Below are 19,397 nucleotides of genomic sequence, written 5' to 3'. Positions count from 1 at the left end.
GACATCGACAGGTCAAATGTCAAACAATAACATTACACCACAGACATATTACACATTTTGGCATATTTAATATTTCTAACACCATGCAGCACTTGTGTGGAGATGAAGATTATAACTTTTAGAACTGGTTTGTGGTTTGGCTGTTATACAGACACAGCCGATGATCAGTAAAAATGATGATTCATGAGAAAATGTAGCTATAAGAATTGATTCAAGTTGACTGTTATTGTGGGGGACCTGACACAACTTGCAAAGGGTCTATGGTCTCTACTGTATCTATCATAATATTCCAATGATTTCACAATATGGCACCTTACAATATAGACAGTCCATTGGCTATTTATAATAATAATAATTTACACACCAGCTAAGACACCAAGTGGGTCTGCTGAGACACTCACCTCATATATGGAGGAAGTGTGTGAGTGGCTCACCAAAACAGGCTCACCCTGAACTAGAGAAAGACTGTCACCATGTGCCTTTCCATTAAAAACAACAGGAACAACTCAGAGTGACAATGCAGGGAGAAGAAATTGAGACGGTGAACGAATTTAAGTATCTAGGTATTGTGCTAGATTCCAATCTTAAATTTAACAAACATGTGAAAAAGATGACAAAGTCGGTTAAACGCAACCTAAGTTGCTTTAAAATAATCAGGCATCATATACCACTAAAAGCAGCACAGTTGTTTATGCATGCCATGGTCTTTTCTCATATGTCGTACTGTATTACTGTGTGGAGCCAAGCCTCCCAAACCATAATTCAACCAGTTGCAACCCTTTATAAGCAGACTCTAAAAATAATGGCAAAAAAACCCATGCGATGGCATCACTGCCGCATACTGAAACAATATAACCTGTTAAGCTTTGATAACTTTTTTAAATTCTCCAATCTTAAACTGGTTTTTAAATGTCTACATAATTTAGCCCCTGAGCCGATCTGTCAGTTGACAAAGCAGCATCAGGGTTACCAGGGGCACGGCTAGTGGAAACTGCAAAATTGCACGCCGCAAAACCTCTTTCGGGCAGTCCGCGTTCTCCATTAAGGGGTCTCAAATGTGGAACAGACTGCCGGAGGAAATAAAACTAAACCTAGAAATTAAGGGTTTTAATAAAAATGTCAAAGACTGGTTGAAGCTCCACCAGGTTTGTACACACTCTTAGGAGTGTGTACAATAAGCACACACTCTTAACTAAACTGAACATAATTTGAACTGTCTTAACTGTGATATTTGAATTGTTACTGTACTGAAATTTGACCTGAATTTTACGTTTAGTAGCCTATCTGATCTTTGATATGTGTCTTTTTATTGTATTTTGCTGTATTTTTGTGTATTATTATTTTTTATTTTACAGGAATGTCTGGTTACATCTAGGGACTGGCATTGCAAACTAGCCCTGGGCTATACATGCTTTGGTACAACACATCATAGGTTTATTGACATTTTTTGTTGTGAACACTATATGTACGTGTACCTGTCCCTATTCAAATAAACAAATAAATGAAAAAAAATGAAAATCACCTGTTAATGTATTACAATCGCCAGTTATTCTCCTATCAAGAAGGCCTGTGATGATGAAAATATTGCAAATTGGCTTTGACATGAGAGGGTTTGGGACCCCCTGAACTAGGTAACAAGACACACAGCCAAACGTTTTTTTTCTAGGATATGTAAGTTTCAACTTCAAACAACTTTATTGATCCCACAAGGGGCAATTGGTTTAGAGCAGCTTGTATACAAAACACAGAAACATACATCATACAAACAAACATACAAACACGTTGAAGCTACCATCTACTCATCATTCTATTGTTTTCACTCTAGTTTTCTTCACATCAGTCACATAGTGTTCTCCTTCACATTAGGTGGTGGACTTGGGGTGCAACGAGTGCACCCTCCTCAGGAGGCTGAAATTCCACCGGGAAATTGAACTGCTGGTCGGAGTGGACATCGACAGAGACGTGATGAGGAAAAACATGTAAGTTTAAATTAGTTCATTGACTTGAGATTTTAGTTTGTGACATGTGACACAATCACAACCTACAGAGATAGGATTGCTTTTATTTTTCCCAGGTATGAATTAGCCCCTATCTCAACTGACTATCTGCTGCCAAGTTTTGATCAACTGAGCATTGAGCTGTACCAGGGCTCAGTCACGCAGAGACGGCCGCCTTAGAGGATTCGATCTGGTGACCAGTATAGAACTGTAAGTCGCCACTTCCTCTGGGGTTGATCAGCGTCAGTCTAAATCTTTCACTTTGATTTCTGTCTTCTATTTCTTACTGTCTCTGTATGGCCAAATCCAAATGTCCAGACATCACTTCACTTGCAGACACGCAGACAAATCCACAATCCATCCAGTCCACAAGGGGTCGCTCAAGTGGACTTTCTGCAGACTTCCAAAGAGTCCGCTTCCAGACTTCACTGACTGAATTAGAATAGAATAGAATCAAATCTTGGCTATGGTATGTTGGCTATGGTATGTTTGCACATACAAGGAAATTGACTTGGTGTGGTTGGTGCACAAGTTACATCCATGGGAACAACAAACCGTATTAACCACCAAGTGTGGTAACCCAAATATATGCAATTTAAAATGTGTACAAGTCCCACGAGAGGTAGCCCACAATTCATTGTAATACGGACGTCACGTCATTTTTCTGCTTGTAGAACAAAACAAAAAACAAAAAACTGATTATGAATATGTAAAACAATTATTTAATTAAAACGTTACTAGAATCATGTAGGCCAGAAATAATATTCAACCACATTGGGCATTTTATTGTAGTCTATAGAGGTGTGTCTATCAGTGGGTTATTATTATAGCCTTGCAGTCTCTCGCCCTCGCAGACTTGACGTGATGACATTGAACGTGTCACGGTACGTTGGACTGAAGTCCAGAGGGCAGATATATATTTTGGATTGGGCATGTGTCTTTGTTTCTCACCCTGTTTCCTGCCTGGCTCTCTGCAGCATAGAGCACCTCCATCTTGCTGATGTGGAGCGCTTCTCTGAGGTGCTGTTTGGCTACATGGCCCCAGCGGCGGTTATCGTCAGCACGCCAAACTGTGAGTTCAACCCCCTTCTTCCCGGCCTGACGGGCTTCAGGCACAGCGACCACAAGTTTGAGTGGACCAGAGCGGAGTTCCAATCCTGGTACGTCATTTTTAAGGATCCCAAAAACACCATAACACCGTTGAAAAAACATCAACTATTGGTATTTGTCTTAGTCCTGTGGATAACTGACTAAATGAAAACGACAGCCATTGAATGCAACAAGATCACATGCTTTCTCTGCGGGTTGTTGAAAGTCATTCTGGGAAATGTGGGAAAATAGTAGACGTAGACATATCAAAAGAACTTTCAAGGACCCGTGGGAAGTTAACCCTGAATAAACTACCTGAGTCTCTTGTCATTTTATCTGCAGTAATGTTTCAGGCCTCTTAAAACATGTCTCCTTTTCCAATAGTAAAGATTTGAACGGATTGTTTTCCTGTGTTCTGTCTGTCCTCAGGGCTGTGCGGGCATGTCTGCAGCATGGTTACGAGGTGCAGTTTACCGGTGTTGGCCTGGCACCGCCTGGCCAGCAGGAGAGGGTGGGCTTCTGCTCCCAGATCGCCGTGTTCCACAGGCTGAGCAGCAGAGACCACGCCCGCATGCTGCCCGCCGACCATCCACATGGCATCTTCTCATATACTCTGGTGAGTGATGATCCACATGGCATCTTCTCATATACTCTGGTGAGTGATGATCCACATGGCATCTTCTCATATACTCTGGTGAGTGATGATCCACATGGCATCTTCTCATATACTCTGGTGAGTGATGATCCACATGGCATCTTCTCATATACTCTGGTGAGTGATGATCCACATGGCATCTTCTCATATACTCTGGTGAGTGATGATCCACATGGCATCTTCTCATATACTCTGGTGAGTGATGATCCACATGGCATCTTCTCATATACTCTGGTGAGTGATGATCCACATGGCATCTTCTCATATACTCTGGTGAGTGATGATCCACATGGCATCTTCTCATATACTCTGGTGAGTGATGATCCACATGGCATCTTCTCATATACTCTGGTGAGTGATGATCCACATGGCACATCTTCACAGGGCAGGTTTGCGCCCCCGTGTTACCTCAGACTTGGCCGGGCATCCATACAGGCATGATTGGCTGTGTCTGCGGGTGGGAAGCTGGATTAGGGGTATGTGTCCTGGTCGCTGGACTAGTGCCTCCTCTGGTTGCTCAGGGCGCCTGTTCAGGGTTGAAGGGAACTGGTGGGAATAGCGTGATCCTCCCATGTGCTACGTCCTGCCGGTGAAGCTCCCCGCTCTCATGTGAAACGAAGCGGCTGGCAACTGCGCATGTGTCAGAGGAAGCATGGTGCTAGTCTATGGATCTCCCCAGATCGGCAGAGGGGGGAGCAGCGACGGGGGCAGCAGGGGGAAATTGGCCAAGTACAATTGGGGAGAAAAATTGATAAAAAAAAACGTTAGGGTTGTACTACAACCCAGGTTTTACGAGTGAGAACGAGAGCTCTCACTCTAGTGCTTAGTTCGCTGCTTATGCAGCCAATGGAAGATTGTCATTTTTCTCCGCAAAATTACTTTACATTAAAACCGTCCACCCACCCGTAGGTGGCGTGGTGCCTCCCTGGGGCTGACGTGGATCCACGTGACTACGTCACGTCCCGTCATCCCAGGAAACGTCACTCATTCTTCCAGCCAGCTGAGATCCGACGCAATCAACGACGCATCGACGCAGCAAGGCTGGGTAGTGAAAGCTCTCGTTCTCACTCGTAAAACCTGGGTTGTAGTACAACCCTAACGTTTTACTTCGTTTCGAACTCAAGCTCTCACTCTAGTGCCAAATTCAACCGCCCTTGCTGCCGGGAGCACCCTACAGGGCGACCCGAAAGGCGTCGGTGAACCAAGGCCGTATGGCAACGTTCATGCCTGACCGTCTGACATATTAGAGTGGCAACAATACTACTTCCTTGCCACCGACAGTGCCGCGTGCGTGAACCGCGAACCGGACACATCGAGACTGTAGTACCTGACAAACGTGTGATAAGAGGACCATGAGGCCGCGGCACACATGTGCTCCACCGAAACACCACGCAACAACGCAGAGGATGTCGCAACACCTCGCGTAGAATGCGCCTTGATACCCTCCGGGGGTATCTTACCCACGGCAGAGTATGCCAATGCGATCGCCTCCACTATCCAGTGTGATAAGCGATCCTTGGAAAGGGGCCCACCCTGGGCCTTCTGCCCAAAGCAGACCAACAACTGGTCTGTAGTGCGTAATGAACGCGTCCTGGCCACATAGGCCGAGAGCACCCTTACGGGGCACAGCATGTGCAAGCGTCTCTCCTCACCCGAACTGAACGGCGGGGGACAGAATGCTGATAAGTCTATGACCATAGACCTATAGCCGGCATTAATACTCTTGGGTTGGTAAGCCGGGTTAGGTCGCAACGTAACCCTGCGCCCATCATCCCCAAAAACCATACAGGCCTGCTGCACCGAGAGGGCAATCAGGTCACCAACTCTCTTTCCTGACGACAAGGCCAGCAGCAGCGCGGTCTTTAAGGACAGAACCTTTAAACCCGCGAATCGCACCCCACCCCCAGAGGGAGGCGTCGGTGTGAATCACCATCCTGAGCAGGACAGGGCCCAACTGAGTACCTCTCGAGAGGTAACGGGGGTCCGCCCATATGGCCAGCGCCTGCCGGGCCTGACCTGTCAGAGGAACCCTGCGATGACGGTCCCCAGCCGGGTCCAGGCGAAGCCTGAGGAACCAGATTTGGACTACGGGCGCATGTGTAGCCTCCCCAGTGGGAGCACATGCAGTGCTGAGGCCATCAGGCCCAACATCACTGTGCACTGATGCACTGACACCGAGGGCACAGACCTAACGTCCTTGGCTTGCTGTCCGCACTGTGCGAGCCTGTCGCCCTGGCGAAAGGCTCGCAGGGAGTCTAGCTCGAGCCCCGGGAAGGTTGCCGCCTGCGCTGGGACGAGGCAACTCTTCTGCCAGTTCACCAAAAACCCTAAGGTTTGCCGGTGATCGGTCACCACCTTGGTATGTTCCGTGGCACAGACCCTCGAGTCGGCCAACTCTATGAGAGCGTCGTCGCAATATAGGAAGACGCGGATCCCCCTCGCGCGGAGGGGAGCCAAGGCTGTCTCCACGCACACCGCTCTTTTGAAGGTTCGCGGGCTTAAGACATGCCGGATGGCAAGACACAGAATTCGTAAGCCTTCCCCAGGAAGGAGAACCTCAGGTATTTCCTGTGTCTCCTGACCACGTGGACATGGAAGAATGCAACTTTCAGATCCACGGAAGTAAGAAATCCCCCTGTCTCAACGCGTTGAACAGGCGGGGAAAAGAGAGCATTCGGAACGGGACTTCCTCAGCACCTCGTTGAGACGCCGAAGGTCCAATTCTGGACGCATGGAGCCGTCCTTCTTGGGCACGACAAAGTACCTGTGGTAGAACCCAAGCGCACCTCTGCCTTGGGAACCGAGCGCATCGCCGCTTTGGCGAGGAACGAATAACCTCCTTGTGGAGTATGTCCATGGACTCCCCCTCCACGGCCGTATCGGGGGTCCCGTCGAACGTGGGTGGGGGCCTGGCAACTGTAGAGCGTATCCCTTCTGGAGGGTGCGCCGTTTAAAGGGGACGGGGAACATAGATGCTCCCAGGCATCGAGCCTGTTGGCTTACAAAGATGGTCTCTTGTGGCCAAGGAGCGGAACCCGTCCTGAGTATATTGTTGGGCACCAGGACTGATCCGGTACCCTGATGGGGGGGCAGGACGTGAGAGGCTACGCCCCCCCCGCCGCATGGTCAGTTCCGTAGAAGCTGTGCATGCTGGGGGAGAATTTCTTACGCAAGCTCCGCCTACTGCGTTGTATCGACGTAATCCCCCCCCGCCGTGTGACTTTCGCAGGCTGGGGGGGGGGACTGCGGAGGTAACGTTCTCTTTCTAGTCCGGCCGCACGCGGACTTGTCCGGCAGTGCGGTCCCCAGGAGAGCTCCCGACCAGCAATGGGCCCACGGCGCCATTGATGGTGGGCTTGTCCTAGGAGCCTCTAGCCGAGGCCAGGCCGTAGCCATGGACCAACGGCGAGCCCTGATGACGGATATGAGACCCTGGGGGAGCTCCCGACCGAACTCGGGCCTTGGGCACCGAGGACGGTGGGCCTAAAGCTACAAGCCGGAGGCTGGGACTGAGCCCAGCCTTGGTGAGCCAACCGGTGAACTTGATCTGAGTGCTGCCAACCAAGGCCAGGCCGTGGCCATGGACCAAGGTGCGCTGTGCCCCCTGTCAGGCTCCCTGCACTTGCAGGGGACGCCCCAACAAGGGAATGCGTGTAGTGGAGGTAGCTCGCGCCCAATGTACTTAGCACGCAGATACTAACTGCACGGGTGCACGCCAGCTATCTGCAACAATACTATCGTTCTGTGCTAACAGTACTAATGCTATCTGCACGTATGCAAGCTAGCTCTCACACTCTCAAGAGCTTTAGCTGCGGCCCTGGGCATCGCCCCACGAGCTGCTCCCTTGGAGGGCTCGCTCGTGAAGATAGCCCAGCAGCTGCAAGACCGAGGGTTCAAAGCGCCTGTGCAGCGTGCTCATGCCCAAGGCAGAACACGCACTTATCGTGCCGGTTCATACTCGGCCAATGTAGTTTTACACACAGCCCATCCCCTCGCTGACTTTCCCTGCTCAGTAGCAAGAGAAGCAGGAAGCTAATCACTAAATACCAAGCTCCCGCAGGCCGCACCCTGTTAGCGGGAGTACCGTTTAAGCAAGCTAACAAACTAGCAAGAAGCACAGGCTAGACAGTAAGCAACCCGGAGGCTAGCGAACGTGCGCGTGCAACGGTAACGTAAGCGGCAATAGCCCAGCCCGAAAGGAAGGCAACAATACCCACAACCTGTTAACCCGAGAGAACAGGCGTGAACAAGCCACTAGCTAAGCTAGCGTAAGCACTGAGAGACAAGCGTGCGCTAACACAAGCCTGCGCACAAGCCGGTGCAGCGAGTCTCTACCCTGAGTAACACGGGGAAGCAAGCGTGACCGCAAGCTGAAGCCAGCGGCCCGCGAAGCTAGTCAATCTCAGAAGAAACTCCTCAGAGGGAGTTACAATCTAGTTAGTAGATGCTATTTGCACGAGGCAAGCAACACTTAGCAGACAAGCAAGCTGGCTAAGATGGCGTAAATACTGAGAGAAGCGGCCAACACAATGTGGAGCGAGCTCACCTAGCTAGCGTATTTCCTCAACTAATATCTCAGAGTGCCCCCTTCGGGGCCGACGCCAGTAATAGCTACACTACAAGCCATAGGTCCCAGCAACGCCTGTGCAGCGTGCTCATGCCCTTAGGCAGTGCACACATTCATTTCATTGTGCCGTAGCCTCACAGCTAACACAGCACCTAGCTGTTCCCCCCTCTCTCTGCTAACAGGAATTAACGGGGTTACCGTGTAAGCTAACTAACAGTAGCCTGCAACGGTAAGATAGCTGGAGTGCTACACAACGCTAGATACTGGCTGCACGGGAGCAAGCCAGCTATCTAGCTAACTGAAGAGCATGGCTTCTAGCTACTACTCGCTTAACGCGCGCCCTACACAGAGGTAGCTGGCGCCTAAAGTACTTAGCACACAGACTAGTGCTGCACGATTTGGGGAAAAGGTGCGATTAGCGATTAGGGTGGACAATATTGCGATTGCGATTGTGATTGCGATATAATAAACAAGAGGTATCTAGGGATGTGCCGGCATGAGTTTTTGACAGTATGATAACCTTGGACAAAAATACCACGGTTTCACATATCACAGACTAAAATACATGAAATATGTTACAATTTTAAATATATTAAAACTAAAAAAAATAAAACAATTTGAAATTAAATTATCTTTACAAAAAAATAAAACATTTTGAGACATTTGCCTGTCCCAAACATGTAAAAAAGAAACACCAGTCAAATAGAAACTGCACTGTGTTACAGTACATAGAAGATGGCTCAGCAAAGTTGCAAAGTTAGTTACATGTCTGTCCAGCAATACTAATGAATGATACACCCCGTTTATTTATTTTGTAGCGACAGATGGCCTTAAACGCCACACTCACGTGACGCTTCTTGAGAGAGAGGTGAGAACGTGCATCTGCAGACTTTTAACGAGGGACCATGAAGGCGTCATGTGACAGGCTAGTTAGCTAGCCTGGAGGTGATGCTGCCAGTGCTGGGAGCTGCGACAGTGTTTTGCTATCAACCTTGTTAATCTCGTTATATTCTTCATCACAGCGGGTCATCCCCACTGTGTACTTAATCGCGCACTAGTTCTGCATAAGCACCTGCAGCTCTCTCCTTATTTTACTGACGTTCTCACTGATCACATGGCTGTTTACATGCGTTTCTGAACGAATGGCTAGCTAGTTATTAGCATAGCTTGCTGTTAGCGATCATGGATGTTCTCTCTCGCCCTCTCGGTAGATAATATGTAACCTTGCTGCACATAACATTACTTATTTGCGGGAGTGCATGGGAGAAGTCTCCCGCTAGTATTGATGCCCAGTGTGATGGCAGAGAAACGTGTGTTTGCTGCGTCGCGTGTAACGTTAGGTTAGAGGAGGCTCTCACACACACACACACACACACTCAAAAAGACGTGAAAAAAATAAAATAATCGCACACTTTTGCGGTTATGTAATCGCACGTGCTGACATCGCGATTGCGATTCGATTAATCGTGCAGCACTAACACAGACACTAACTGTACGTGTGCACGTTAGCTATCTGCCACAATACTGGGTGTGTTACCCTGTCTGGGGACGCAACCAGATAGCTGGAGTGCTACAAGCTAGATGCTAGCTGCACTGAGCAAATAGCTATACTATCTATCTAACGTTACTCCAGCCGGAGTAAGGCGCTTAAAGTACCTAGCACACGGACGCTAACCGCACGGGTGCACGCTAGCTCATCTGCAACAAACTGGGCTAATTAGCCTATTGTTCTTGTGCTATACAGTACCAAGCTTAAACAGTTTTGAGCGCAGACCATAGTCAGCCCTCAAGCCGATAAACGCTGCCCCAGCCGGGGAACGTTTCACACAGCTACAAGGCGGTAGCACAACAAGTGTTAACTGTAAGAAGACACGCGTAGCTTTGATGACTTGATCCGCCGCCGCTTGGTGAAGAGAACAGGATCGGGTCCCCGAAGCCTGTTTTACCTCATCCACCTAAAACCCCTCAAGGTGGGCAGTTCAGACGGAACAAGCCTATTTTCTAAGCTATGTTTATAGCGCTAACTTCGAGCTAACACCGGAGCTTTAGACAACACAACCTCCCGCTGGCTGGAAGATTTGAAGAGTGACGTTTCCTGGGATGACGGGACGTGACGTAGTCACGTGGATCCACGTCAGCCCCAGGGAGGCACCACGCCACCTACGGGTGGGTGGACGGTTTTAATGTAAAGTAATTTTGCGGAGCAAAATGACAATCTTCCATTGGCTGCGTAAGCAGCGAACTAGGCACTAGAGTGAGAGCTTGAGTTCGAAACGAAGTAAAACTGTCAGCACCTGGCCAAGTCATCACTGAGTCATTCACCAACCCAATCAAACCCCCTTATTCTCAATTTTAATGAGTAAATATGTCTCAGATATCAGTGACAGGTTTCTGATATATTTTCAATCTGTTTCCACATTAGCTGTACAGTGTAACCTACCCCAGTCTGCATGACAACAACATCCTTCGGAGGGTGCTGGTGAGCGAGGTGCTCTACTGGGCTGAGCAGCTGAAGAGGGGCTGGAGGAGAGGAGCGGTGAGGGGGAGGAGACCTCTGCACTCTGTCACACCCAGAGAGGAGGTGAGGGGGAGGAGACCTCTGCACTCTGTCACACCCAGAGAGGAGGTGAGGGGGAGGAGACCTCTTCACTCTGTCACACCCAGAGAGGAGGTGAGGGGGAGGAGACCTCTGCACTCTGTCACACCCAGAGAGGAGGTGAGGGGGAGGAGACCTCTGCACTCTGTCACACCCAGAGAGGAGGTGAGGGGGAGGAGACCTCTGCACTCTGTCACACCCAGAGAGGAGGTGAGGGGGAGGAGACCTCTGCACTCTGTCACACCCAGAGAGGAGGTGAGGGGGAGGGAGACCTCTGCACTCTGTCACACCCAGAGAGGAGGTTAGGGGGAGGAGACCTCTGCACTCTGTCACACCCAGAGAGGAGGTGAGGGGGAGGAGACCTCTGCACTCTGTCACACCCAGAGAGGAGGTGAGGGGGAGGAGACCTCTGCACTCTGTCACACCCAGAGAGGAGGTGAGGGGGAGGAGACCTCTGCACTCTGTCACACCCAGAGAGGAGGTGAGGGGGAGGAGACCTCTGCACTCTGTCACACTCACAGAGGGGGAGGAGGGGAACGATCTGGGTGTCTGGGTAGTGTAGAGGTAAAAGCACTCACCTACCACCACCGGAGACCGTGCCAGTTCCTGGCAGTGGTACGCCCGGCTTGGTAAAAAGTTCCTACAGACACATTTGCTCGTGTCTGTGGGTGGGAAGCCAGTGGGGTAGGAGTCCTGGTCTCTGCACTAGCGCCTCCTCTCGTCTGTCAGGGCGCCTGTTCGGAGGGAGGGGAACCGGGGGGTATTGCGTGATCCCCCATGCGCTATGTCCGGCCGGTGAAGCTCCCGGCTGTCAGGTGAAAAGAAGTGGCCGGTGACTGCACTCGTATCGGAGGAAGCATGTGCTAGTCTATAAAGGGCTCATTATACTCAAGCTAGGCTCCGCGAGGCGGAACTCACGCTGGGGCAGATGCTTTTATACTCGGAAGTGATCAGCCAAGTGATCAGCATGTTACATTGTACAATGGTAATAGTGAGAACAGCCCGTGAAAAGTCGCAATGAAACGCTATTATGTGCAGTACTGAGTGCGCATTCACTCTCAACCGACCGTATATCAGCACATGAATGAATCACCAAACTTGTTTTTACTGAATAGCCGTTTCAGTTCTCAGCCCTGATAGCCTACTCTGTGCTGCTTTTAATCTCTCTCAACCATGCTCTCAACACAACACATTTACTTGTTGAAATGACTAAAAACGAACAGTTGCTAATCAAAGTTTAGCCTATCACATGGGTCAAGAAATGTGGTGAAAACACAGCTCAGGGCTCAGTGGCTCAAGCGTCCATGTTTGGAGAGAAGCCGTGCGGAGGTCTAGAAAAATGCTAGAAAAATCTTCAGGTACGCGATGGGCGGCCTACAGGGGTCGCGCCCAACACATGACGTCATTTGACGCTCGCGTCCTCGCTCGTCCCCCGTGCCCTTCGCGGCATGGCGAGTATAAAACAAGATAGCAGATCTCTAGATCAGCAGAGGGGGTGGAGCTACGACCGGGACAGCAGGGGAAATTGGCCTGGTCTTGTAGTATCGATGTGACCACTGCGCTGCATACTTGCAGTCATTCAAATTCCTCACCTGTAATAATCTAATGACTTGCTGTGGTTATTAAAGTGAATCGTGAAAATGTTGAATCTGACCTTCAACAGGTGCTTCAGAGTGTGAGGAGGACGAGGAGCAGGACGAGGCGTTTGGGACAGACTGCGCGGGACAGCAGGACTCCTACAGACGGGCCGGTGGGTTTCTAGCCTGGGAAAACCATCCTGATCATGTGACCTCACGTTCTGTTACGCTCCATGGATCAGTCTGGGCTTTGACCCGCCCCCCCCCCCCGTGTTTTCCAGAAATTACAACATGAGTGCATGCCAGAGTGCTGTCTCCGAAGCAACGAGCAGTAACGGTAACGTTAGTCGAGTAAACGCAGCCGTAAGTGCAGTTACTGTAGAAATAGACTCAATAACAACAGTTAAACAAGAAGAGTTATGCACCAGCAGAGTTCCTCGGCAGAAAAGACGTTTTCACCATTCTTCCCACTGGATTTGGATTTGGCTGGATCCGACGCTGATTGGCTGAAGGAGTTGTCCATCATGTCAAGTACTCCCGCCCACTAAAATCAATGTGCGCGGCTGGAAGTCCAGACTGATACGTAGAGCGAAACAGAATGTGAGGTCACATGATCAGGATGGTTTACCAGGCTAGTGTGTGGGATGAAACCATAACTGATAGTTCAGATTGTCATATACAGTATATGACCCCCCCCCCCCCGGGTGTGTGTGTGTGTGTGTGTGTGTGTGTGTGTGTGCGTGTGCTGGCAGGTGTGTGTGTGACCCCCTGGCCAAGCTGTGGGCCTGCTGTCCCAGGGTCCAGGCCATGAGCGGGAGTGTCAGTGGCCTCAGGTGCTTCCTGCTGGACGAGCCCTCTGTTAAGCTGATCCAGGACGGCTCCGCTGTGCTGTTGGATGACCAGGAACAAGAAGGTATTGTTTCTCGTGTTGTTTTGGTGGAACCAAATGTCTAAATCCCTGCAAGAAAAAACATCACATAAAACAGTAAAAAAAACATGTAAAAACATGTCAAACTTGACATTTTGAGCGTGTACATGTAGGTTGCTAGCTCGCAGGTTGTTGTGCAATACTCGCTGGAAGCAAGAGCGTGTGTCGTCAAGCAATTTGACTGCAGTACGTGTCACAAAATGCTGAGAAAACTGATTATGACATCATAAGTAGCTGTGTTTCCATTACAGTTTTTCGCAAAATAATTGCGATATTTCTACAACTTCGACAATGTACAATTGCGACTTGTAGGCGTTTCCATTGAAGTTGAGTTTGGTCTGACGGCGCGCACACCTGAACGCAATTCCCCATTACCAGCAGCTGCCACAGTGATTACGCACAGGGATCTGCCCATATCCCATCCCCTGCATGCTCAAATCTAACCAATGGTCAATGCAAATCACAACATGAAGTTACAACGCATATAAACGAGCCTGATTATCAATTCAAAATAAAATGAGTCGCAAAATGTTGCTGGCTGCGGTGAATGCGAGCGCGACAGACAGAGGAAAAAAGGTAGCCTAATACAACTGGTCCGATTTAGAGATGGAGGGGGGAAAAGGCTGATTTGGTTCAATAATCAGAATGTCTATTATAACATTGCACCTGAAACGTGTGTAATGTATTATTCACAGTCACTGATGAGAGATTAACTTTATTGTCACTTCATGGTACAAGTATCACGAGCGAAATTCTGCTTGGTTCGCTCTCAGAGTCGGAGAGCAAAACCGGGTCGCCATTGAACAGCGCCAGCAATTTGGATTGGACAAAGCATATAAATAACTCAGAATTCACATTATTACTAGTTAGAAAAAGTAATAAAGGCACACTTCAATATTATACAATACAGATACATTTGTTGTAAATGTACAGGGTTACCAGCAAAGACAACCCACACCACGACACCAGGGAGGCTGCCATTACAGCGCCGGTTTGGTTCATCGTGGGAGGGAAGGGGGGGGTAGGGGGGGGGGGGGGTGTTGCAAAGCGGGGGGAAGTTGCTGGAGGCGGGGGGTGGGGTTTAGGGGAGGGGGGCGGGAGGGGGGGGGGGGTTTGGGGGAGTGCGTGCGTGACCGTGTGTAGGCCTGTGAGTCCTTAGAGTCCATGGGTGTTTGTGTGTGTGTGTAGTCTGAGCCTTCTTCGGCTGAACACAGCGTTGCTGCGGAGATGGCCTCGTCAATTCAGACCAGAGTTCAGGCGTCAGATGTCGGGGCGGGGGGGTGACGTTGGAGACGCAGATTGCACTCAGGGCTTCAGGAGAGTTTAGCTGCTAGTGTCCTTGACAGCTTAGCAGGTGGCCAGATTAAATCCGTTTGTTTTGGTTTTCCCCGGTGGGTGTAGGATCAACAACATTCCTCACACGAGTCAGTCCTGATCCTCGGTTTTAAAACACTTCGGCGCAGCGGCAGTGATATCTCCAAGAAGTAATCCATTTTTACAGAAATCGCAATAGTCCAAGTACTCACTGCCCCGCTCATCTCGTTTATCGTGACGTGCAGCCTAGGGTCAATGACTGCTGTCTTCCCGTATCCCGCGGCGGTCCCGACTGGGCAGAGGGGGGGTTCTCCGGACCCCACAATAGTTTTGTCGAATTCGTTGAGAGACCAGCCATATAATCCATATTTGTAGTTTCGAAGAGACAAATGCAAGATTGGCTCCAGGTAGCAGAAGCAGAGGGATGAGGGGGAGAGGGAGAGGGAGGGAGGACTGGAGAGAGAAGAAATGCGACCACCTCCGTTGAAAGCTTGTCCATACTGTATTGTCCATACTGTATTCACTTCAGTCAGAAGCATCGCACCGGTGTGTGCTTTTCATCAGCTCATCTCGCCGCTGTGCCAAATGCGCGCTCACAGGCAGCCTGTCACCATGGACCGATTTCTGCCATTAAACATTATATATTTTATATTTATTTTGCATAACACTCGTCTTTCTGCTAGCGTTGCTTCAAAGTTTTCCACTTGCTAGGAGGTTTTGCCACAGCTTATCGAACCGTTTCTCCCTCATGCAGGGCCGTAGCTAGCTATGAGGACGGGGAGGTCCGGACCTCCCCTAATATTTCAGAGATTTTTTTAATATTTCAGAGATTTTTTTTTTTTTTTTAGCCTTTATTTAACCAGGTTTGTCCCATTGAGATCAAAGATCTCTTTTACAAGAGAGACCTGGCCAAGAAACAGCAGCAACACAAAGTTACAACAAACAAACACATAAACACATACAATGTCAGGATCAGGGGTGAGAAGTGTGGATCTAATCGCGGGTAGTTGATGACCACGGGAAACTTGGTAGGTCTGGAGAAGCTGGGGTGTTGTGGAACTTGGTAGCTTGAAAGCTGGGGCTGCACTGTTCGAGGTTTTGGGAACGGTTGCAGGTGGTATGATCCTAGTTTAGATTATGAATCACTCGCCAGAGCCTGCTGGAACAGGCCTTTATAGATCCGAGCATGACACCACCTGTGCTATGACATCATACCGTTTGTGACATCATCAGAGACATGACATCACCTGTGCTATGACATCACTAGCGAAAGGCATGAAAGACACTTATGAACCATGACATCATCAGTGATCGATGACATCATAGTCGGAATGATGACGTCAAAGTAGGGATGATGACGTCATCCTAACAGTACCCTCCCCTCAACGGACGTCACCTGGCGTCCAATGATGGCATCTGGGAGACAAAAAATCCGTAGGTTCTGGTGGAGGTGCTCTTCCGCAGGTGGTTAGACGCAGGTGGTTAGGCCCCAAAGGGGGTGTAAGAGAGTGAGGTGCTCTTCAGCAGGTGGTTAGATGCAGGTGGTCAGACCCCAAAGGGGGTGCAGGACAGTGGAGGTGCTCCTCCCTAATACAGGATATCGAAGCCATAGATGGACCGATACGTGGATAGAACTTCCACCGGGTCCGGTGGATCCTCTGGGACCGGCCATCCCCCGGGGCACGATCCAAACATGGGAGGCTGGGGACCATCAAAAGGGTCAAATGCCGCCGTCTCCGAAGGCAGAGCCGCAGGGGGATCTGACACAGCGAGGCCTGCCCTCCCGACCTGTAGTTTGGGGAGGTCACCCACCGTCTCCTCCTTTAAACGCCTCTTATTTCTTCTTGCTCTTGACCGAGGGCTGACGACACTACGGGAGCCTCCCAGCATGAGTTGTTGGTCCAGCATGAGTTGTTGGTCAAGGACAGGAATTGGCTGCTGCTGGGGTACGGGTTCAGACTCGGCGAGGGGAAGGTCCACAGGTCGTGCCTCAGGTACAGGTTCAGACTCAGCGAGGGGCAGGTCCACAGGTTGTGCCTCAGGTTGTGCCTCAGGGCCAGCAGACTCGGAGGCCCCCTGCGGGGGGACGGAGCCGATCTGCAGGCAGCGATTGAGCTTCCCAATGAGACGGTCGACAGTCCTCTCCAACTCGTTAACCCTCTTGGAGACACACTGCCACTCCTGGGTCCTGCAGGGAGCGCTACCCAACCGTACAGATCTTTCGGCTGGACACGTAGAGTCTTGATCCACTGAGAGAACCACGGGCCGGCGAGCGGTGGGACCACTTACTGGACGCCGGGAGCAGGAGGAGAGGTAATGCCCGGCTCGGCCACAGTACAGGCAGCTCCGGGTGTCCAAACATGTCTCTGATGATGTCACAAACGGTATGATGTCATAGCACAGGTGGTGTCATGCTCGGATCTATAAAGGCCTGTTCCAGCAGGCTCTGGCGAGTGATTCATACTGTCAGGATCAGGGGTGAGAAGTGTGGATCTAATCGCGGGTAGTTGATGACCACGGGAAACTTGGTAGGTCTGGAGAAGCTGGGGTGTTGTGGAACTTGGTAGCTTGAAAGCTGGGGCTGCACTGTTCGAGGTTTTGGGAACGGTTGCAGGTGGTATGATCCTAGTTTAGATTATGAATCACTCGCCAGAGCCTGCTGGAACAGGCCTTTATAGATCCGAGCATGACACCACCTGTGCTATGACATCATACCGTTTGTGACATCATCAGAGACATGACATCACCTGTGCTATGACATCACTAGCGAAAGGCATGAAAGACACTTATGAACCATGACATCATCAGTGATCGATGACATCATAGTCGGAATGATGACGTCAAAGTAGGGATGATGACGTCATCCTAACATACAATTGAAAAACATTAAAATGATCAAATAAAACATTTGCATACAGACAGCCTGTTCTCAAGAGATTTTACCATAGCCTTAAAACCATTTAAGGTTACTAAGCTATTAAGTTTAAGATCAGACTGCAGACTGTTCCATGCGGTGGGTGCAGAGAACCTAAAAGCTTTCTTCCCCAATTCAGTTCGGACTTTGGGAACAGAAAATTGTAGAGTGTCCTGAGAACGAAGATTGTAAAAAAATAAAACAATCTGCATGGAAAACAGGAAAAGCATGAAAAACACGGGATCGCTTTTATTTTGAAACGAAAGGCAGGTCAGGCAGGAAGTCATCTGACGCCGCGTCCGCGGTAACTTGATTCTGAGAGAGCAGCAGCATGGTGGTGAGTGATGACTGTCTGTCTGCCTGGCGAGATAATTGAAGGTGAGCGAGCTGCGAGACAGTGAGCGAGTGAACGACAGACAGTGAGTGACACACACTGACAGATTTTTTAGCAACAACCAAGAAAGTAAGTGTCTAGTCTGTCTAAGTAACTTTGTGTGTTGTGTACGGCTTGGGTTGTGTACCTGTGTTTGTAGGTGTCATTTTGATATGAATTTGGCTAAAACAGTTTGTGTTTGTTAGTTACAATTATGTTGACAGGAGAGCTGAGCAGGTGGTGACATGAAAGAGAATATACTGAATAATGACATCACAACAGTATAATCCTAATGTTGATTTAAAATGATATATTACTCTAAATATGGCTTAAAAAGGGGGGGAAAAAAACTTTTTTTTTTTGAATCCGCCTCCCCTTGCTGGATCTCCCCTATTTCGGAACCCTGACTACGGCCCTGCCCTCATGTTCCGCTGCTTTTCCAAAGGAGAATGGGTCACATGACGTGCAAATGCGGAAAATGTGTTTCCATTACACTTTTGCGATAAACTGCTATATCGACACGTCTGAAAAACCACCTCATGAGAGCGCAAAAACTTTTTGCGATATTTGGGAGGTTTTTCGAAATTTACGTGTTTCCATTACCCGATTTCTATTGCGATATTTAGATTTTGTGCATTTCTGAGGGTAATGGAAACACGACTAGTGCCATTAAGGTGTTTACATGTCTACAATGCACTCCCAATAATGCGACTAAGATCGGAATACTCCACGTCTTCATTCGACTATTGCTACGACCTTATTCAGGTTACGGTAATGTAGTGGTAACCCTGCCAATGTCTTATTCAGAGTATTGTATTAATCGAGTTAATATAAGAATATTGTAGTTCATGTAAACAGTCATGTCCTGCTGCTCCAATGAACTCCAGTACATCTGATGGTATCTGCTCTTTGCTTGATGTTCCAGACGAGGAGGAGGAAGACTATGATGACTTGGAAGACACTGGATGGACAGAGGCTCCCCCGTGCTCCCTCAGCGCTGTGCAACACGAGGACTGGGAGGCCCAACTCTGACCCCAGGGACAAAGATGAAGGACTCTGCCGTCATGGACACTTATTGGTGATTTGTTCAAATGTAACAGGGGGCGCTAACGAGCAGACAAGCTCTTCTTCCCTCTCACATGTTCCTTCAAATTGGGAAGAGAATGCATTGTGGAATTTTGTGCTAAAAGGGGATATTCCATCTTCTTCTGTCCCATTGCATCTCAGTGCACTTGAGTCAGCTGGGACAATCTTGAAACCCATCGTATATTGTAGTAATATAGAGTCCAGCGCGCTTCAGCCAGGTTTGGAATAAAGAGGGTCCTGGTGCTCAACAGTGGAGGACAATATGCATAAAATAATATTTTACCTGGGCACTTCACACAGA

At 49.2% G+C, this 19,397-nt stretch overlaps 1 protein-coding gene across 1 annotated transcript; it reads left to right on the top strand.

Annotated features, from left to right (window-relative positions):
• Positions 1-517: 517 nt before the first annotated feature.
• LOC310776299 (small RNA 2'-O-methyltransferase-like) lies at positions 518-19,042 on the top strand (the record flags this gene model as incomplete). Its single annotated transcript, XM_083636502.1, is given in 9 exon segments — positions 518-541; positions 1,867-1,979; positions 2,075-2,158; positions 2,160-2,207; positions 2,975-3,157; positions 3,516-3,702; positions 10,731-10,889; positions 13,259-13,394; positions 18,936-19,042. Coding segments are annotated over 9 exon segments (1,041 nt in total).
• Positions 19,043-19,397: the final 355 nt, after the last annotated feature.

The sequence above is a fragment of the Poromitra crassiceps genome (genome assembly GCF_964638095.1).
Source record: "Poromitra crassiceps genome assembly, chromosome: 5".
Lineage (NCBI taxonomy): Eukaryota > Metazoa > Chordata > Actinopteri > Beryciformes > Melamphaidae > Poromitra > Poromitra crassiceps.
Note: the sequence above shows the minus strand (reverse complement) of the source record. Positions and strands in the feature narration are given on the sequence as shown.